Source organism: Canis lupus, chromosome 19 (genome assembly GCF_011100685.1).
Source record: "Canis lupus familiaris isolate Mischka breed German Shepherd chromosome 19, alternate assembly UU_Cfam_GSD_1.0, whole genome shotgun sequence".
Taxonomy (NCBI): Eukaryota; Metazoa; Chordata; class Mammalia; order Carnivora; family Canidae; genus Canis; species Canis lupus.
Genome location: NC_049240.1, coordinates 24,399,789 through 24,418,305, shown reverse-complemented (window position 1 = coordinate 24,418,305; position 18,517 = coordinate 24,399,789). Strand labels below are relative to the sequence as shown.

The following is an 18,517-nucleotide window of genomic DNA, read 5'->3' as shown; positions in this document are numbered from 1 at the left end:
GGCCAAGGGCACTCTGCCAAACCAAAGCTCAGGAGAAGCTGTTCCCTGAGCGATTGTAAACTACAAGTCTCAGTGCAGGACATGAATGCCCTTCCTGAGGACTGGCCAGGGTCTTCTGAGACCAGAGAAGGCAGACGTTAGCTAGGATGAGTGAGGACAGAGTCAGAGAGGCTCCAAGGGGACACTAAAGCCAGTGGATGAGTGGGCCAGAGATGAGGCTGTAGAGGCAGGCACTTCATCGATACCTGCAGGGAGCCCTAAAGCACCTGAATCCAGATGTGTGTGTTAGGTGTGAGTGGGGGAGGGATAAACTTAGTTTAAGGTGCTCATCATACAACATTGTGGAGGACCAGCGCCCCAGCTGAATTCCAGGCAACTGTATTGCTTCTCTGGAGGGGGAGCTTCTTCAACTAGGGCCACCCTGCCATCAGTGACTTCCCAAGGAGGGTCTAGGAATCTAGACCTGCTAGATTCTGCTTCTAAAGAAGCAGGGCCCCTCAGCTCTACATTAGCATACAATGCAAGGTTTTTGTCAGTAGGAGTAGCCGGGCCCTGTGCCCACTAGGGGAGGATGAGATGGAGTATTACAGCTTAACATCCTCAACCTGGCCTCACCTGGGCAAGAGAGAAAGGGAGCCCTGGTGAGGACCCAAGAGCATCATCTCTCTGGGCCAGGGGGCACCACTCAAGGACATATATCTCCTGAACTTCCATTTGCATGGTATTCGTGGGAATGGCACCCCACTGACATCACCCCAAGTGCCAGGCAATCCTATGTGGTGTGGGACTGCCTTTCAATGGAGGGTGTGTTCCTCTGGGCCCTGGGCTGCAGAGAGGCACTGAGCCATCCTGGCTGGATCAGGACACAAGGAGGGGCTCAGAAGTCGGGGTTGACAGGCCCTTTTTCCTCGTGGTCTACCACACCCAGCACCATAGAGAGCTCCCACCTCACTAGTACCATCCTCAGCTCATCCCATTCCTCCCTGTCAGAGATTGATAGCTGATCTTTGCAGATGTTCATCCCTGTGAGAAAGGAGTGGGATTTCAGACACCCAGACAATGCTGTAGACAGCAAAATAAATAATAAAAATACATGGATATGGAAAAGCCAAACATGACTGAAAGGAGCAAATTGTGAAGGAAAAGTCTTCCCCCACCTTCCTCCCTGTACTCCCCACTCCAGTCCACCGCTCCAGAAAAAAACCACTGGTAATGGTTTAATAGAATTACTTCTAAACAAGATGTATCTCCATCTTTATATATAGGTACACTCTATATGTTTAAACAAAAATGACATAATACTATAAAACATAGCTTGCTTTTGTTACAAACTCATATATCAGCACATATATTAGATCACACCATCTGAAACCACCAATATTTGATTGTCTTGAGTGCAGTGAGATGGTCTAGCCCGGGTCCCTATCACCTGCTGGGCTGGGTTGTTTTCCACTGAGTGGTGGCCCTTCTCACCTACATCCGCCCATGCAGCCTTTCTTCCCCTTGAAATGGCAGATTCCACATCAGGGGCTCTTGGCTCTGGGGGAGTTGGCTGGTGACATAGGGTAATTTCCAAGCCTCTCAATCTGTCCCCCAGCCCCAATCTCAGACACCTTTTCTGCACCACTTCCCTGGGCAATGCTTCATCAGCCCTCCAGGGTACTGTTGCCCTCCAGACTAGCTTCCCATAGACCAGAGTCTCAGTGTGGGTTTTGCTTTGCAGACTCCAGCCTCCTGCTGTGTGCCCCACACACCATGTGGCACACAGCCTCTGCTGGTTCCAAGCAACACTTTGATTCTTTCCCCAGCTCCACCTCCCCACTCACCCTTCAGCATTTTCTTACCCCTTCCTCCATACTCCAGTGATGCCCAGAAGTACATGAGCGTGGTGTGGCTTTGGACATCCTGCAGGTCTGAGAATGGTTATGGGAATCAGCAGCTTACTCTTCTCCCTTCAGGAGATGGTCACCCCCATTCTGGTACCTGAGGTTAGGAAGACCTTGGGCCGGTGCAGGACATCCCATGGGCTCAGCAACACACTGATCTGCCTCAGGGCTGGACAGGGGGCCTGACTAAGAAGAAAGCATCTCACTAATCAGAGGTGGGAACTTGTGAATATTCCAGGGCTTTCCCTCAGGGGCAACACTGCACCTGATTCCCTGGGATGTGGGGCAGGGCTGTTTCCATCTTCGCAGGGGCCATCCATCCATCTACCCACCCACCCACTCATCCAGCCATACATTCATTCAGCAAGTATATCGTGAGCCCCTACCAGAAGGAGTAGGGCCCAGTTCTGTTCTTAAGATTCTCACCAGTGTGGGAGAGACACACATAGTGATGCATAAAAACAGGGGGAAGTGCTGAGATAGGAAATTATAGCTGCACCATGTGAGGGTGGCTGTACCTGTATATGGGCACAGACATGCATGCATACATGTTCCTTCTAAACTCACATCAGATCAAGTACACTGACACTGAAGTGAGAGAGAATGTGGGCTATTTCTGGAACTGCCTGAAATCAGTGCACCCCATGGGAGAAGAGGGGAGATACAAACCTGAAAAGCTAGGCAGGCCTGATCCTGAAAAACCTGAATGCCATAAAGATATTTTACACTTCAGAGCACCTGCTGGCTCCGTCAGTTAAGCATCCAACTCTTGATTTCAGCTCAGGTTTTTCGTTCAGGCCCCATCGTGGAGCCTCAAACAGTGTAGAGCCTACTTAAAAGCAAACAAAAAAAGATACGGCACACTCCTAAGCAATGGAGAGGCATGACATGCCAATTATTTGCATCTTATGAAGATCACTTAGTTGGCAGAATGAAGAATAATTTTTTTATTTTTTTATTATTTATTTTTTTAAGAATAATTTTTAAAGATTTTATTTATTTATGCATGAGAGACACAGAGAGAAACAGAGAGAGGCAGAGACACAGGCAGAGGGAGAAGCAGGTTCCACACAGGGAGCCTGACGTGGGACTCAATCCTGAGACTCCAGGATCACTCCCTGGGCCGAAGGCAGCACTAAACCCCTGAGCCACTCGGGCTGCCCTGAAGAATAATTTTTAGAGAAATCAGAAGTAAGTCTACCTGGGAGGCTTTCAGTCCCCCAAATGAAGCATAGTAGGGAACTAAAGAATGGGCAGGAGGGGAGAGTGCTTTTAGTTTTTCCTTTCTTTTAATGTCTTTTATCTGGTTTTGGTATTAGGGTAATACTGACCTCGTAGAATTAGAAAGTATTTTCTCTGCTTCTGTTTCATGGGAGATTTTGTGGAGAATTGGAAACATTACTTCCTTAGATGTTTGGTGGAATTCATTGGTGAAACCATCCAGGGCTGGTGATTTATTTTTCAACAGGTTATTAATTATTGATTTAATTTTTTTAATAGGTGTGGGCCTGTTCAGATTGTCTATACTTCTTGTGTGAGTTTTTGCAGTTTTTGTCTTTCAAGGAATTGGTCTATTTCATCTAAGTTATCAAATTTGTAGGGATCTAGTTGTCCATAATATTTCTTTTTTATCTTTAACGTCCATGGGATCAGGTCAATTATCCTTGGGATGTTCTTCTTTCATTTCTTATATTTTAAATTAGCATCTTCCCTCTTTTTTTCTTGGTTAGGGGTTTATCAGTTTATTGATGTTTTCAAAGAACTAGATTTTGGTTTCATTGATTTTCTCTATTGATTTCCTATTTTCCAAATTGTGATCTCTGCCCTAATTTTTATTGCTTTTCTTTATCTTGTTTTAGGATTATATTGCTCTTCTTTCTCCAGTTTCCTAGGGTGGAAGCTTAGATTATTAATTTTAGATCTTTCTTCTCTTTTATTTTTTTTAAGATTTTATTTTTAAGTAATCTCTATACCCAATGTGGGGTTCAAACTCACAATCCCAGGATCAAGAGTCACATGCTCCACTGACTGAGCCAGACAGGCACCCCTTAGATCTTCCTTCTTTTTTAATATAGTCTTTCAGTGCTACGAATTTCCCTCTAGGGGCACCTGGGTGGCTCACTTGGTTAAGCGTCTGCCTTGGGCTCAGGTCATGATCCCAGAGTCTGGGATGGAGTCCCAAATCCCAGGACTGAGTCCCAGGATCAAGCCTCCCATGGTTGGGCTCCCTGCCCAGCAGGGAGTCTGCTCCCTCTAACCCTCCCCCACTGTGCTCTCTCTCTCTCTCTCTCACTTTCAAATAAATAAATAAAATCTTTTTTTTTAATTAAAAAAATAAATTTTCCTCTAAGTACATCTTTTACTACATTCCACAAATTTCATTAAATTGTATTTTCATTTGTATTTTGTTGAAAACATCCAAAAAGAGAGAGAGAGAGAGAGAGGCAGAGACACAGACAGAGAGAGAAGCAGGCTCCATGCAGGGAGCCTGATATGGGACTCGATCCCGAGACTCAATCCCAGGACTCCAGGATCACTCCCTGGACCAAAGGTAGGCGCTAAACCACTGAGCCACCCAGGGATCCCCTTCTTGAGACTTTTTTGATTCATGCATTAATTAGAAGTATGTTTCTTAATCTCCAAATATTTGGGGATTTTTCTGCTATTTTGATTTTTAATATAATTCCATCAGTCTGAGAGCAGACATTGTATGATTTCCCTTCTTTTAAATTTGTTCAGGTTTACTTATGGCTCAGAATGTGGTCTATCTTGGTGAATGTTCCATGTGAACTTGAGAAGAATATATGTCCCACTGTTGTTGGATGAGGTATCCTACCAATGTCAACCACATTCAATCGATTAATAACACTATTGAATTTGACAATGCCCTTACTGATATTCTGCCTGCCAGACTGTCCGTTACTGACAGAGGAGGGTTAGGTTCCAACTATAGTAGTGCATTCATCTTTTTCTCCTTGTAGTTCTACCAATTTTTGTCTCATGTATTTTGATGGTCTGTTGTTAGGTGCATAAATGTTAAGTAATGTCATGTCTTCTTTGAGAATTGGCCCACCTGGGCCAATTTATAGTTTTTTATTATTGTGTAATACCCCTCTTTATTCCTCCTTGCCTTCGAGTCTGCTCTGTCTAAAATGACTTTAGCTACTCCAGCTTTCTTTTGATTAGTGTTATCACGATATCTTTATTCTTTACTTTTAATATGTGTCTTTATTTTCAAAGTGGGTTTCTTATAGACAACATGTAGTTGGGAGCCTTAAGTTCTCAGATCCTAGTGAACATTTAGAGATGGGGATAATAGGATGACTCAAATGTTTTCTTCACAGTTGATAGTTTCATTCACTGAGATAAAGAATGCACAGAAAATAGCAGGTGTGAGAACAGAGGAGATGAGTTGCTCTGGTCATGCTGAGTTTAACATGCCCACCTATCTGTTGAACATTCCAGAAAATAGGGACTTGGTGGATCTGGAGTTCGGATTGAGATGGGGATTGGAGACAATGATTTTGGACTTGGAAGTGCTTTGATCGTGACCGTGGCCCTGGGAGAGGGTAGGGGAAAGCCTGTGACTGGTCCCTGCTTGGGTCACAGGCTGACTCTGGGGTACTATATTTATGTCTTTCAAGGCCCTTATTAGAAATATAGTTTGGAGAAAGGAAGGAGAATTTCCCCAAAAGGGAACAGAGGAAGGCAGTTCACGTGGACAAAAACAATCAGCATCTCTCTCAAACAGGAAGAGGTGAAGGTGAGGGAAATGGCCCTGGGAGGAGATTGAGGGTGCCCCCAGATCAAAGGGAAGGTGGGAAAGTCAAGAGGGTGCAGTCTAGGAAAGAGGGTATGGCTGAAGAAGTCCTGCCATGGATTTGGGCAATTCTGCCCTAGAGGGTCTGTTGGATGTTTGTGTCCTGGGAAGGCTTGAGAGGTGAGAGTAGAGAAAGCATGGGGGTAGAGGGATATCTCCTTCAGGGAACTCAGCTGTGGAGCAAGAGCAAGAGAAGGGCAATAGCTGGAGGGGGTCATGAGGTCCAAGAAAATTCATTTTTTTTAAATTTTTATTTATTTATGATAGTCATCACACAGAGAGAGAGAGAGAGAAGCAGAGACACAGGCAGAGAGAGGAGCAGGCTCCATGCACCGGGAGCCCGATGTGGGATTCGATCCCGGGTCTCCAGGATCGCGCCCTGGGCCAAAGGCAGGCGCCAAACCGCTGCGCCACCCAGGGATCCCGAAAATTCATTTTTTGAGGGATTTTATTTATTTGCTTATTTGAAAGAGAGAGAGCGAGAGCCAGAGAGCACAAGCTAGGGAAATGGCAGAGAGAGAAGCAGGTGCCCTGCTCAACAAAGCCTGATGTGGGACTCAATCCCAGGACCCCAGGATTATGGCCTGAGCTGAAGGCAGGTGCTTTACCAACTGAGCCACCCTGGTGCCCCAAAAATTCATTTCTTTTTCAAAAATTCATTTTTAGACAAAACCTGAATTTCTCTCTATGCAGAGAGGAAAGGCCAGAACAGTGAGAATAGATGAAGATGTAAGAATGAGGGGTAGTTTCTAGTTATCTATTGCTACATGGCAAGTGATTCCAAAATTCTGCAACTTAAAATGACAAGTATTTATCATCTCATGCACTTTCCAAGTGTCAGAAATCCAAGAGCAGCATAGCTGGGCACTTCTTCACCAAGGACTGTAGTGAGGTTTACACTCATTTTCTAGGACTGCCATAACAAAATACCACAGACTAAGCAGCTTAAACAACACATGTTTATGGCAGGGTTGGTTTGTTTCCAAGGCCTCTCTCACTGGCTTACAAATAGCCACTCTCTCGCTGCTTTGTCCTCATATGGTCATCCCTATACTCACGCACACCTCTGGTATGCCTCCCTCTTTCTACAAGGACATCAGTCTTATTGGATTAGGCTCTACCCTAATATCCGTGATTTAATCTCATCCCCCTTTTATTTATTTTTTTTTAAAGATTTATTTATTTATTTATTTATTTATTTATTTATTTATTTACAATAGACAGAGAGAGAGAGAGAGAGAGGCAGAGACACAGGAGGAGGGAGAAGCAGGCTCCATGCCGGGAGCCCGACGTGGGACTCGATCCCGGGACTCCAGGATCACGCCCTGGGCCAAAGGCAGGCACTAAACCGCTGAGCCACCCAGGGATCCCCTCATCCCCCTTTTAAAAGCCTCCTCTTTAAATACAGTCCCATTCTGAGGGACTGGGGGTTAGGACTTCGGCATATGAATGTTGGGGGGGCGGGGTGGGCAATGCACAATTTAGCCCGTAACAGTCAAGATGTTGGCTGGAGCTGTGGACATCTGTGACCTTGACCAGGGTGGGAAAGCTGCTTCCAAGATTATCGGCTGTTGACTGGAGATCCAGTTCCTCCCCACAGGGGCCCCTCCTTAGGGCTGCTGGTCCCCATGACATGGCAGCAAGATTCCCCAAGCCAAGCGATCTTAGAGAGAGGAAGGGGGAAACCACAAAGCCTTTATGAACTAGTGTCAGAGCTATACCTTATTTTATTTGTTAAAAGGAATCACCAAGTCCACACTCAAGGAGGGAAGAATGAGTCTCCGTCTTTTGAAAGGAGAAATGTCAAAAAATGTGTAGACGTAACCACTGCAGTAATTGGTAAAGCAAGAGCCCCAGTGGAGGAGGCCAGAAAGGGCAGAGCTGGAGGGGTTAATGAGAGGCCATCAGTACATCCCTTCCCCTGGGCAGTCCCTTATGTGCTCATATGTAGAAGGAAAGGCAGGGAGTTGGAAGAACTGGAGGTCCAGGGGCATCTCTCTTTTTCCTGTGGTACAAAGTGAGTAATGGGAGGGAGCTTTAAAATAGGGGTTTTTTTGCAGAAAGAGCTGACCATGGCCCTTGGGAGGGTCTCAGGCATTTCTAAAGTCCTAGAAGAGGTACAGGCCATGAAACTGCCCTGGCCTGTCTTTGAGGTGGTGTGACGCATCCCTAGTGTGCTCGGCTCAGGGGTAGGACTTTGCAAGTTGTGAGCAGGAGTCCTACTTCACAAGAGTGCAATAGACCAGAGGGGGGCACATGTCGTGCAGTTTATTGTACTTTATTTTTGTGTTACATTTATGGGTATTTGTAAAACCACTTTGTTCCCAGAAAGATGAAAGGCACTGTCCCAGCTGGCTGGGATAGGAATAAAGCTAGGATGCAGGCTGACAGACCAAAAACAGAGGGGGTGAGGGGTCATAATGAAGCATAATGAAGTTGCTCATGGGGGAGGGCATGATGCTGGGTTAGGGTGTTTCTGGAGGACATGGCTTCTGAGGTGGAGCAGTTCTGGGACATGGGAAGACCAGGGCCAGTGGCAGGGGAGTGAACATCACTGGAGTCTGGGGGCCAGAGGAGTGGGAGTCCAGGATAGGCAGGGGGTAACTGTGAGGCACATCCTGGTGTCTGGAGAAGGTTGATGTGATATACATGACGGTCAGATGCCACGGGTGAGGGGACAGAGGGTGATAGAGACCATGGGTGGGCTTCAAATTTCTCCCTGGAGTAGGGAAGTAAGAAGCCAGAGTGGCAGTGGGGAGCCAGGGGCAGGGCAATGCCCCTCTGCATCCTTCCCACCCATCATCTCACTGGTTATGTGAGGCAGGGAGATGGTCCAGCCTCCCTTGAGAGAACTTCTGGGAGCCAGGATTCAGGTAAGAGTTTCTTTGCACTTTTATACAGACCCTTAAACTTTCCCAGAGCAGAGGAAGTAGGACAAAGTGCATTGATTTTGGAGTTGGGCAGAAGAATCCCATTCTTGTCTGACCAGTTTAATGGTTTTGGCAAAATCTCTATTTATTGGCCTCTGTTGTTCTACCCACAAAATAAGGATAGTAGTTATCTCCTCCTACAGCAGGGTCTGCTATGTGGGAAGTCCTCTCCTGAGGGCAGCTGTTAGTTGTAGGGATGTCAAGGTTTCTACTACCTAAATGAGAATAAACAGATCCCCCAAAGTTTGCCTGGCTGGCTCCATCTTAGCTGAGGTGTCCTGGTGATGGGTGGTCACCTGGGCCTATTTCTCCACAGACAAAGGAGTGGAAATGTGGCCTCAAGTGTCAGCAGCCTGATGCTTGTGCATGATAACCCCTCAGGAGCCTCAGGAGTGCTTCCTGGAGAAGTACTGGAGGCACAAACAAACATTTCATGGGTCCTCCCTGGGTGTCTCTGACCTCACAGAGACCCTGCAAAACTCCAACCATTTCCATTTCAGGAAGGAGCACACTAAATCACTTGCAGGACCTGCTCCAGCTGGCATAGCTGGTGGATGGCAGAGCCACACTCTCCCATTGTACATACCACCTCCCCAGCCCCCTATGGGGGACCACTCCCATGGGTCAGCTCAGGGCAGGGAGGCCCAGGGCCCTGAGCATCTGTGGGAAAGTTGGGCTGCAGTGCCCCCAAGGACGCCTTTCCTAGATTCTCAGCCTCTGTCTATGCCCAAATGTCCCAGCCCAGGGGAACAGGGACAGGACCAGGACAGGAGGTTCCATGCTCCTTTGGAGTTAGAGAGAAAAACATAAGCTTGGACTTTAAAAAGGAATATACAATCTGATTACTGTCTTTTTGCATTGTAGGTGCTCAACAAAAGTGGAAGATTTAGATTGGCATTAAATATATAAATGCTGTACACTAAACACAAATTAGAATAAGAAAATTCTTTGTCCACCAGAACAGTGGCAAATGGCTCTTTGTCATGTTCACCCACTGCCTACACCCCTACTTTTCTCTCATCTCCCCACTCACTCTGCTCAACCCAAACATGCTGACCCCAACATCCTTTGCACTTTTCCCTCTGACTTTGCTAGAGTTGCACCATCCTTGGAGAAGGCCTTCCCTTCCTTCCACTGTGAATTCTTAATCATCTTTTAAAGTCACTGTCGAAGCCTCTCCAGGGATATCATTCAGGGTTTCATTGAACAAGCATTTCCTGGGGGCAGGCCTGTGCTAGATGTGGGGAGCACAGTGATGAACAAAATAGAACCAGCACACCTCTCAATGCTCACTAGGGATGTGGGTGAAGGGCCTGTGCCCCAGGTCAGGACAACAGCAGGCAGGGCCCACCAGTCTCCCTCCTTGGCCTGCTGCAGCTAATGAGGCCTGCCAGAGTGCTCCCAAAACCCCTAGGAGGTAGCCAGGTGCTGGGGGCAGGTTGGAAATGAGGCAGATAAGGATTGGATTCCCAGCTGTGCTGCTACCTAACTGGGTCACCTGCCCTCTGTGGGGTCTCATGTAAGAAGTGGAGAAACACCTGTGTACCTGTGTTTTGGGGTGCTATGAGGCTTACATAAAGTACGTCACATGTCTCTAGCTACACTGGCTGCTTACCTCAGCACTCCCCATGGTGCACACACCATGTGTGGTGGGTGATGACTGGTTTTCACAGATGTCTGAGCAGATAAAATTTGTGCTTCTGGATGACAGGGACTATGTCTTAAGTATGTTCAAAACCACCCATGCTACCTATATCAAGCCCAGTACTGAGTACAAAATAGATGTTCAATAAAGATGAGGTAAGATGGAAGAAGATCCAGAAAGCATCTTCTCACCCTGGGATGGAACTGTGACTTATTTATCCATTTATTCAAGAGTCATATTTCTTGTGGGGCTCCTGGTTAAGTGTCTGCCTTTGGCTGGGGTCATGATCCCAGGAACCTGGGATCAAGCCCCATGTTTGGCTCCCTACTCAGCAGGGAGCTTGCTACTCTCTCTTCCTCTGTCCCTCCTGCCTGCTCGTGCTTGCTCACTCTCTCTCTCTCTCTCTCTCTCTCTCTCTCTCAAATAAACTTATAAGATCTTAAAAAAAAAAAAAAAAGAGTAATTTTTTGAGCCAGGCCCCATGCCAGGTACTCAGGGCCATGTTGATATACACACATGGCCCCTTCTTCCCGGGGCTCCACGCAGCGCCAGAATGTCAGAATGAGCACTAACATTCTGCTTTCTCTCTTCTCATAGGCTGGGAGGACCTGCTGCCTCAGGATGTCAGCCTTCAGGCTGGTAAGAATTGCATCTGTTGCATTAGGGTTTATCTGGGAAGTTACCAAAGGCTAGCTAGGTCAAATCACTCAGGGAGAGGCAACAAGGGCCCACAAGGAAAACATCAGAGACAAGGGAATATGGGGAATAAAACAGATTATATTATATAAAGAAAACAAGTTTGGCCAGTCTCTGGGCCTGGGCAGGCGGCCACACTTGGGTGGTAATCCTTCACTTATATATAGGACTTAAATGCCTTGACAAAGGGATTTCTCTTCCGTTGTCTCATTGTAACAGTTGCAGGGAGCTTACTTAGAGTGGATGGAGATAAAATACTGGGCCTGATCTCCACCTTGGGCTCTGCACTGTCTTCTCTTGGCTCAACAAACATATAAGTGCCTGCAGTGTCTCAGTGGCCAAGAGATGTCCCCATGTGGGAAGGAAGCAAATGAGACATTGCCCTGTGCTGGGGTTGGGGGAGGGGAGGGGGGCATGGGCCTCTGGGCAGCTGGGGTAGTGCATGCAGGATGAGAGAACCTTGGGGGCTGGAGGAGCCCAGATGAGAGTCCTCATCCCAACCCACTCCAGAATTCTGACCCAAACCCAGGAAAGCCAGATAGTGGAAATTCGTTTCTGATAAGAAAATGCCCCAGCTATTCTTAGATGCATGCAAAGCCACAAAGTGGCCATTGTCTCCTTCTGGCTGCTAGATCCACACTGCGGAAAGGGGACAGCATCCCCCAGCAGCCAAGGGCTCCTGAACCAAGCCCTCCAACTATCTGAGTCACAGAAGGGTGGCTAGGGTTTTTTTTTTTTTTCCCAGAATAGAGTTGGGCTGTTTTAGGCTAGAGAGAGAACACATGTGGTCTCAAAATTCAGATTGCAAGGGCTTCTGGTAACTAAATCACACACAAACATTGGAACTTGATACCATTTTGGAGCATGAGGAGCACGCATTGCAAAGCAAAGCAGGCTTATTTCACAAAGGAATACACCCATGGGATGCATTAGTCCCAAGTGTCCCACTGGGAAGTAGGAATAATGACACCATTGTTTTGAGGGTTAAACTTGGTCATTCGAAGCCACATAAATTCCCAAACTTTGATAAACAACTTTAGGATCATTAGATATTCTGAAGGTGTACAGTGGGTGAGAGTGCTCTAGGCATGAGAAATAGCACACACAAAAGCTCAGAGGGATCCAGGTTATGGTGCATCTGAGAAAGTACTAGGAGCAGGTGGTAAGTACCAGGGCTGAATCTGCTCTGTCCACAGTGGTGTCATGAGCCCCAGGCAGTACTGAGTGCTATAAATGTGTCTGCTACAAACTGCAATGTGCTCTAAGTAAAAAACCCATGCCAGATCCAAGGACACAATATGAACAAAGAATGTAAAACATCTCACTAACAATTTTTATGTTGCTCACCCATCATTTAAATGATAATATTTTGAATATATTGGGTTAAATAACAACATTCATAAAATTAATTTCACCTATTTTTCTTTGTTTTAAATGTGATCACTAGAACATTTTCAATTTCATGTGTGGTTTGAATTCTATTTCTTTTTTTTAAATTTTTATTTATTTATGATAGTCACACAGAGAGAGAGAGAGAGAGAGAGAGAGAGAGGCAGAGACACAGACAGAGGGAGAAGCAGGCTCCATGCACTGGGAGCCCGACATGGGATTCGATCCCAGGTCTCCAGGATCGTGCCCCGGGCCAAAGGCAGGCGCTAAACCGCTGCACCACCCAGGGTTCCCTAGAATTCTATTTCTATTGGAAGCCCTGGCCTGGACCACACACTAAGGATTTATATATTATGCATTGTATACAGCATCCCTTTCTGGCAGCTGAGGGGATATGGTATGAGTAGATTGGGCTGGATCACTTGCCCCACCCCTGAGGTAGAAGGGGTGGTACTCCTCAAGAACCCCATGAATTGAGGAGAGGGAAGTCCTCAAACAAAAAAATGAAGACTTTTAAAGAAGATAATTAGATCTTGCATTGCCAGTATATCGTTTCAACCATTAGATTTTCCCGGATTTTGGCTTTGGGGATCCCATCATGTGCATGCACACACCAGGTAGCTGACTTAAGGATGAACAGGCAAATAGACCTTTCTCTTTGCCATGATTACCAGCTTCTCTACCTCCCACCCCATGGACAAAAGAGAAAACCCAGAGCCTGGTGCTGCCATACATTCTGAGCTACCCCAAGGCCCTGGGCTGAGCATGGTTCTTCAGACACGTTAATAAAACCCCATCTTTCTTCCAAATGAGGACTATGAATGTTAACATACTTGTGGGCAGAGGGGCTGGAAACCCTTCAATGCACAAGACTTGTTGGATATATTTGGAAATTCAAAGCACCTGTTAGATTGGCCCAGTCTTGATGCATGAAGTCATAAACATTTGTTTGCTTGATGGTAAGTAAATTGATCATACCTTATCTTCATCCATACTTCGTCAGATAGGGAGGTGGTACAATGACCAGGCACTGGGAGGCATTCCTGGGAAAAACAGGATCTTTAACACCAGCAGTAACTATGCCATCTGTCCCTACAGAAGGGACAGGATTCTGTGGGTCTACTGATGGACCTGCACTGGAACTTAAACCAGAGACCTGCTGCTGGAGATCCCTCAATGACCCATATGACTTTCCATTTATTTAAGTACATGCAGACACAGACCATTTCTAGACTTGCCTCTTCTACAATGGAAAAGAAAGACAGTGGGTGAGCACACAGTATCAGGGCACCGTACCTGTTTCAGCGAGTAGGCCAACAGAGTCCACCCTTTTTGGGAGACATTAGTGTGAAGGACCAGGTCTCTGGGAATCGGATTGTTTATGGCTTTGGGTCTTTGGGCTTCCTCCCAGTAATTTCAATATCAGGCTGGGGCACTCCCACCTTCTCTCCAGCAAGAGCTCTTCCTGCAGCCAGTTGTCAGGTATTTCCCATTATGAAGAGCGGTGAGGACTCTTGAGGACTCCGAAGATCTCCCTGTTTTCTGCAAATCCTCCTCTGTTTTCTAAATCTCAGTAGAGACTCTTACATTCTTTGCAGCTGACAGCTGGTGCTTTTCTCTTCTTTTATTCTTTTTCCTGATTTGGCTGCTCTTGCACAGTCTTTTCCTGCTCATGGAGGTCACAAGGAAGCTCCAGTTTCTGCTACCTTGTTTCTCATTTATTTCCTAGGAGAGCTTTGGCCAAATAGAGAGGACAAAAGTCATGTTCTTTGATTTCTTCTTCTAGCCCATTTTGGGCTCATACCTCCTCAGTCTAGATCAGAAATGGTGCCTCTCCTTTTCATCTCTGGTTAATGTCAAATTTGCTATGAGATGCCCATCATCTACCTTTGACTTTTAATCTTCCTGCTTTGGTGAGCTCCCAGCTGTTTCAGCTGCACGCTGCAATTCCATCCTCATTGTAAGAAAGCTTCTACTGGGCCTTTGAGATTTCTGATGTGATTTGATTAGTTCACTGAGCCCAATACGTTGCACATGCTGGTTTTCTGTATCCTACAGCACTGTTCCTTGCTGTTCTTTTTAATTTAGCTTTCATTTTTATAAAGTTGTATAGGAATTAGTTTCCCACTTTCTCTTCCACTGAGGTGACTGCCAATCAAACTTTCTAGATGATTCTTTGATATTTCCCTCCCTGTTAGGAAAAAACATGTTCACAGTGCTTATTTGAGTTTTTGGTTTCAGGAATCATCTATTACTGACTTCCCGCCATGTAAGAAAGGCCTTAGGTCCTCAAGCCTAGCCCCACCCTGGGCACTCACATGTCTATTTTCTCCCCAAATTGTTAAACCTAGCTTTGGGGCACCCCTGGTGGCTCAGAGATTTAGTGCCGCCTTCAGTCCAGGGCGTAATTCCAGAGACCTGGGATCGAGTCCTGCATCGGGCTCCCTGCATGGAGCCTGCTTTTCCTTCTGCCCATGTCTCTGCCTCTCTCTTCTGTGTGTCTCTATGAATAAATAAACAAAATATTTTTTTAAAAAACAAAAAACCTAGCTTTGATCAGATCTGCATGCAAAGTTTACTTATTTTATCTAAGTTTATTAGATAAACTTCTGTCTTTTGGCTTCCAGCATTGCTGTTGAGGAATCTGATACCATTCTAATTTTTGAGCCTTTGTATAAAACTTATTTTTTTCTCTCTGAAAGCTTTCATGATATTCTCTTTGTCCCAAGTATTTTGAAGCTTCATGATTATGTGTGTGGTTGTGGATCTATTTTCATTCCTTGTATTATTGACAGAAGCTTGTGCCCCAATTTTTTTTCCAGAGGTCTTATGGGGATAATATTCCTTCTTCAAAAATGTTTGTTACCTTTACACTGGAATGACAATTTGGCTGGGTAAAAAATTATTTGATTTCTTTTTTTTTCATTGTGGTAAAAAAAAGCATAACATTAATTTATCATCTTAACAATTTGTAAGCATACAGTTCAGTATTAAGTATATTCACATTTTTGTGCAACAGATCTGAGGATTTTTATCTTGCAAACTTGGAATTCAGTGCTCATTAAACAGTTTTCCCTCCCTCCTCCTCCAGCCTTTGACAACCACCTTTCTACTTTCTGTTTCTATGTTTTTGACTACTTTAGTAGTACTTCTATGAGTGGAATAATGCAGCTTCATCTTTTTGCAACAGGCTTATCTCACTTAGCATAATGTCCTTGAGGTTCATCCATTTTGACATACGTCATGCACCATATGGCAGGATTTCCTTCTTTTTTTTTTTATTTCCTTCTTTTTTAAGGCTGCATCATATTCCATTGTATGTATATACCATATTTTCTTTATTTGATCATCTGTCAATGGGCACTTGCTAAGCAGGGAGTCTGCTTCTCCCTTTCCCTCTGCCCCTCCCTCTTGCTCATGCTCGCTCTCTCTCTCTCTCAAAATAAATAAAATCTTTTTTAAAAAAGTAAATGTATATAAATAAATAAATATACACAGGGTTTTATTTATTGTAATCTCCTTTGGACACTTATGTGTATTTTTGTCCATCTTCCATATCTATCTTTTTCTTCCTGATCCTCATTCTAAAAATTTATGTTCATTCTGCTTACTCTCTCCTGTCAGTGACTTTTACTGTACTTTTAGCAGTGCTTGTTCTCCTACTATTTCCAATTCTGATTTAATTTCTGGTCCATGTTTATTCTTTTCTTCCATTTCTTTTGCGAGCTTTGCCAATTCACATTGCATCCTTTTCAGTTGTCTCAGCATCTAATTTCTGAACTCCTGCTCCTGCTCTACTCTTCAGTAAGATTTTGGAAACCGTGGTGAAATACTTGGTCACAACTTTCCACTGTTGTATGGCAGTTTTGCTGGTTGGTTGGTTCATTGGTTGGTTTTCTCCTGGTGAGTATTATTTACCTTCTCCTTTCCTCCTTTTGGATTTCAGTATCTTTGTATATAGACCTGTTCCTTCTGGATGACTCCTCTTTGAATGGGGTGAGCTATCTTGGATCAGAAGGAAGTTCATGTGGGTCAATGCCATGTTGCAGGCTAGCAGAAACCTACTGAGAATTTAGTCTTTGCTTCTCCCTACCCAAAGGGTTTGGGTGCTATTGGGCTATTCACAGGGCAAGGACTTTTTCCACCTCACACTGGGACTGTTACACTGCAAATATGGCTTGTCTGTTTCTAGAACCAAGCTAGGCCAGAGAATCTTTCACTGCTACCTCCCATCTCCCACTACCATTCTGGCAAGAGCAAGAGAGGCCAGGGCAGAAAAAGAAAGAGGAGGAAAGATAAGGAGAATCAGGAGGAAGGGGCAGGGGAGAGAGTATACCTCAGCCATCTTGGGAGGTCCTGGTTAGAAGGGACAGTCCCCAGGAGAGGGTAAGTCTTGAGCAGGAAGGGGAATGAAGAACAAGTATCTGATCACTGTCTTCTCTCTGCTCTCCAGGGTGATCATGTGTGGCTAAACCCCCTCTCTGCCAACAAGACCAGTGTGGCCATTGGATCCATTGTCAAGGAAACAAAGCCTGGCAAGATCTTGGTTGTAGATGATGAAGGCAAGGTCAGTGTGGCTCAGGGCCTATCCCTACCCCCATCCACAAACTGCCCTAATCCTGCCTCAGATTTCCCTTGACCTCAGTCAGAGACTAGTCCAGCCACCATGTCAGCTGATCTGCTGAGAACTTGGAGAAGAGGAGCAGCAGGTTGGACCACGTGGAGGCCGCCCCTTAGGGGAGTCTTTTTCCTTCATTCTAGGAACACTGGATCCAAGCAAAAGACCTTGACACCCTCAGCCCCATGCACCCCAACTCAGTGCAAGGCGTGGATGACATGATCCGCCTGGGGGAACTGAACGAGGCAGGCATGGTGCACAACCTCCTGATCCGCTACCGGCAGCACAAGATCTATGTGAGTCCTCCATTTCTACCCCCTCATCCAGGGTGCCTGATCCACATGCACTGATCTGGCTGGGGAGAAAAACAAGCACTGTGGGTTTGGAGCTAAGCACACTTGGTTCAGTCCCCACTCCTCATGCTCTCACGGTGTAAGGTGGGCAAAGAATTTAGGGCTTCTCCACCCCTGCTCTCCAATCCAAAATGGATAGGGTGATAATAACCTTTGAGGTCTCAGAAAGCTAACATGTAGCATGCCAGCACAGTGCCTGGCACACAGAAGGTGCTCAGTTAGTGTTACTTCTTCCTTTCGTCTGTGGCTGAGTGGAAGGCCTGCTCTGATAGCCAAATGAACCAGAGACCATGGGGGTAGGCATAGTCTGCCCAGCCCCTTCGTAGGCATATGGCAGAGACAGAGTCACCAGCCAGAAGACCCCTGCCCTCCCTCTGTGAAATGAGTCCTGTGATAGCCAGGAGGGCCATAGGGGAAGGTGTGAGTCCTTTTCCCAAATCCTAGCAGTGGATGGGAGGCTGACTCCAGCCCTAAGTCTCCCATCCCTGTTCCAATGCAGATTTTCCCAGGAGAAGCAGCATTCAAAACTGGCACCAGCCCACCCTAACTGGGTGTGGCCTAGGAAGTCACAGGGCCTGGCCCTCTCCTAGGGAGAGGTGGCTGGTGTGACTCTGAGCAGCCCTTTTAGAATGCTCAAAGCAGTAGGAGACTGGGCAATGGACCCCAAATAGAGGGGAAGGCTGGTCAGGAGAGTGAGGAGGCCCTGCGGGAGAGAGGGGACAGGACGTGCTGAGTCCACTCTGGCTGAATGTGAGTCAGAACCCTTGGAACTGATAACACCAATAAGCTAAAAGGAATTACAGTTTATCCTTTCCAAAGAGCTTATGCTTGCATTCTTTTATCTGGTTGTCACAGTCCTCGGAGTCAGAGATTAAACTCTCCATTCCTGAGATGAAAACTAGAATGTGGATAATCATGTGACTTGAAAAGGTGGCCATCCCTGTCCTATTCCCAGAGGGGCAGCCAGGCATCTTGGGGGTTCCAGATAAGCAGGTGGGGATCCTAGGAGGATCCTAGGAGGATCAGTGGAGGCTACAATTGTTGACCAGCCTCATGGAGGCCCCTGTGGGAGGCAGTGAAGACTCATGTCATAAATTCAGCCCCTTTTTATTGAGCCTTCTAAACACCAGAGAGGATGCTAAACATTTAATGTAGAGCACCTCATTTAATCTCCCTGTGA

The 18,517-nt window shown here is 46.0% G+C and overlaps 1 protein-coding gene across 4 annotated transcripts in view; it reads left to right on the top strand.

The window, feature by feature from the left end:
- The window catches only part of MYO7B (myosin VIIB), an 85,956-nt gene that overhangs the window by 2,998 nt on the left and 64,441 nt on the right, over window positions 1–18,517 (top strand). Inside the window, exons 1-4 of one of the 4 annotated variants that reach the window (XM_038564836.1) lie at window positions 8,229–8,579; window positions 10,879–10,920; window positions 16,820–16,933; window positions 17,128–17,280. In XM_038564836.1, the coding sequence (XP_038420764.1) occupies window positions 8,535–8,579; window positions 10,879–10,920; window positions 16,820–16,933; window positions 17,128–17,280 (354 nt within the window). In that variant the 5' untranslated portion in view covers window positions 8,229–8,534. Of the gene's footprint in view, window positions 1–8,228; window positions 8,580–10,878; window positions 10,921–16,819; window positions 16,934–17,127; window positions 17,281–18,517 lie in introns of those variants that run through there. The other 3 variants (XM_038564837.1, XM_038564839.1, XM_038564838.1) reach the window with 3 other exon arrangements.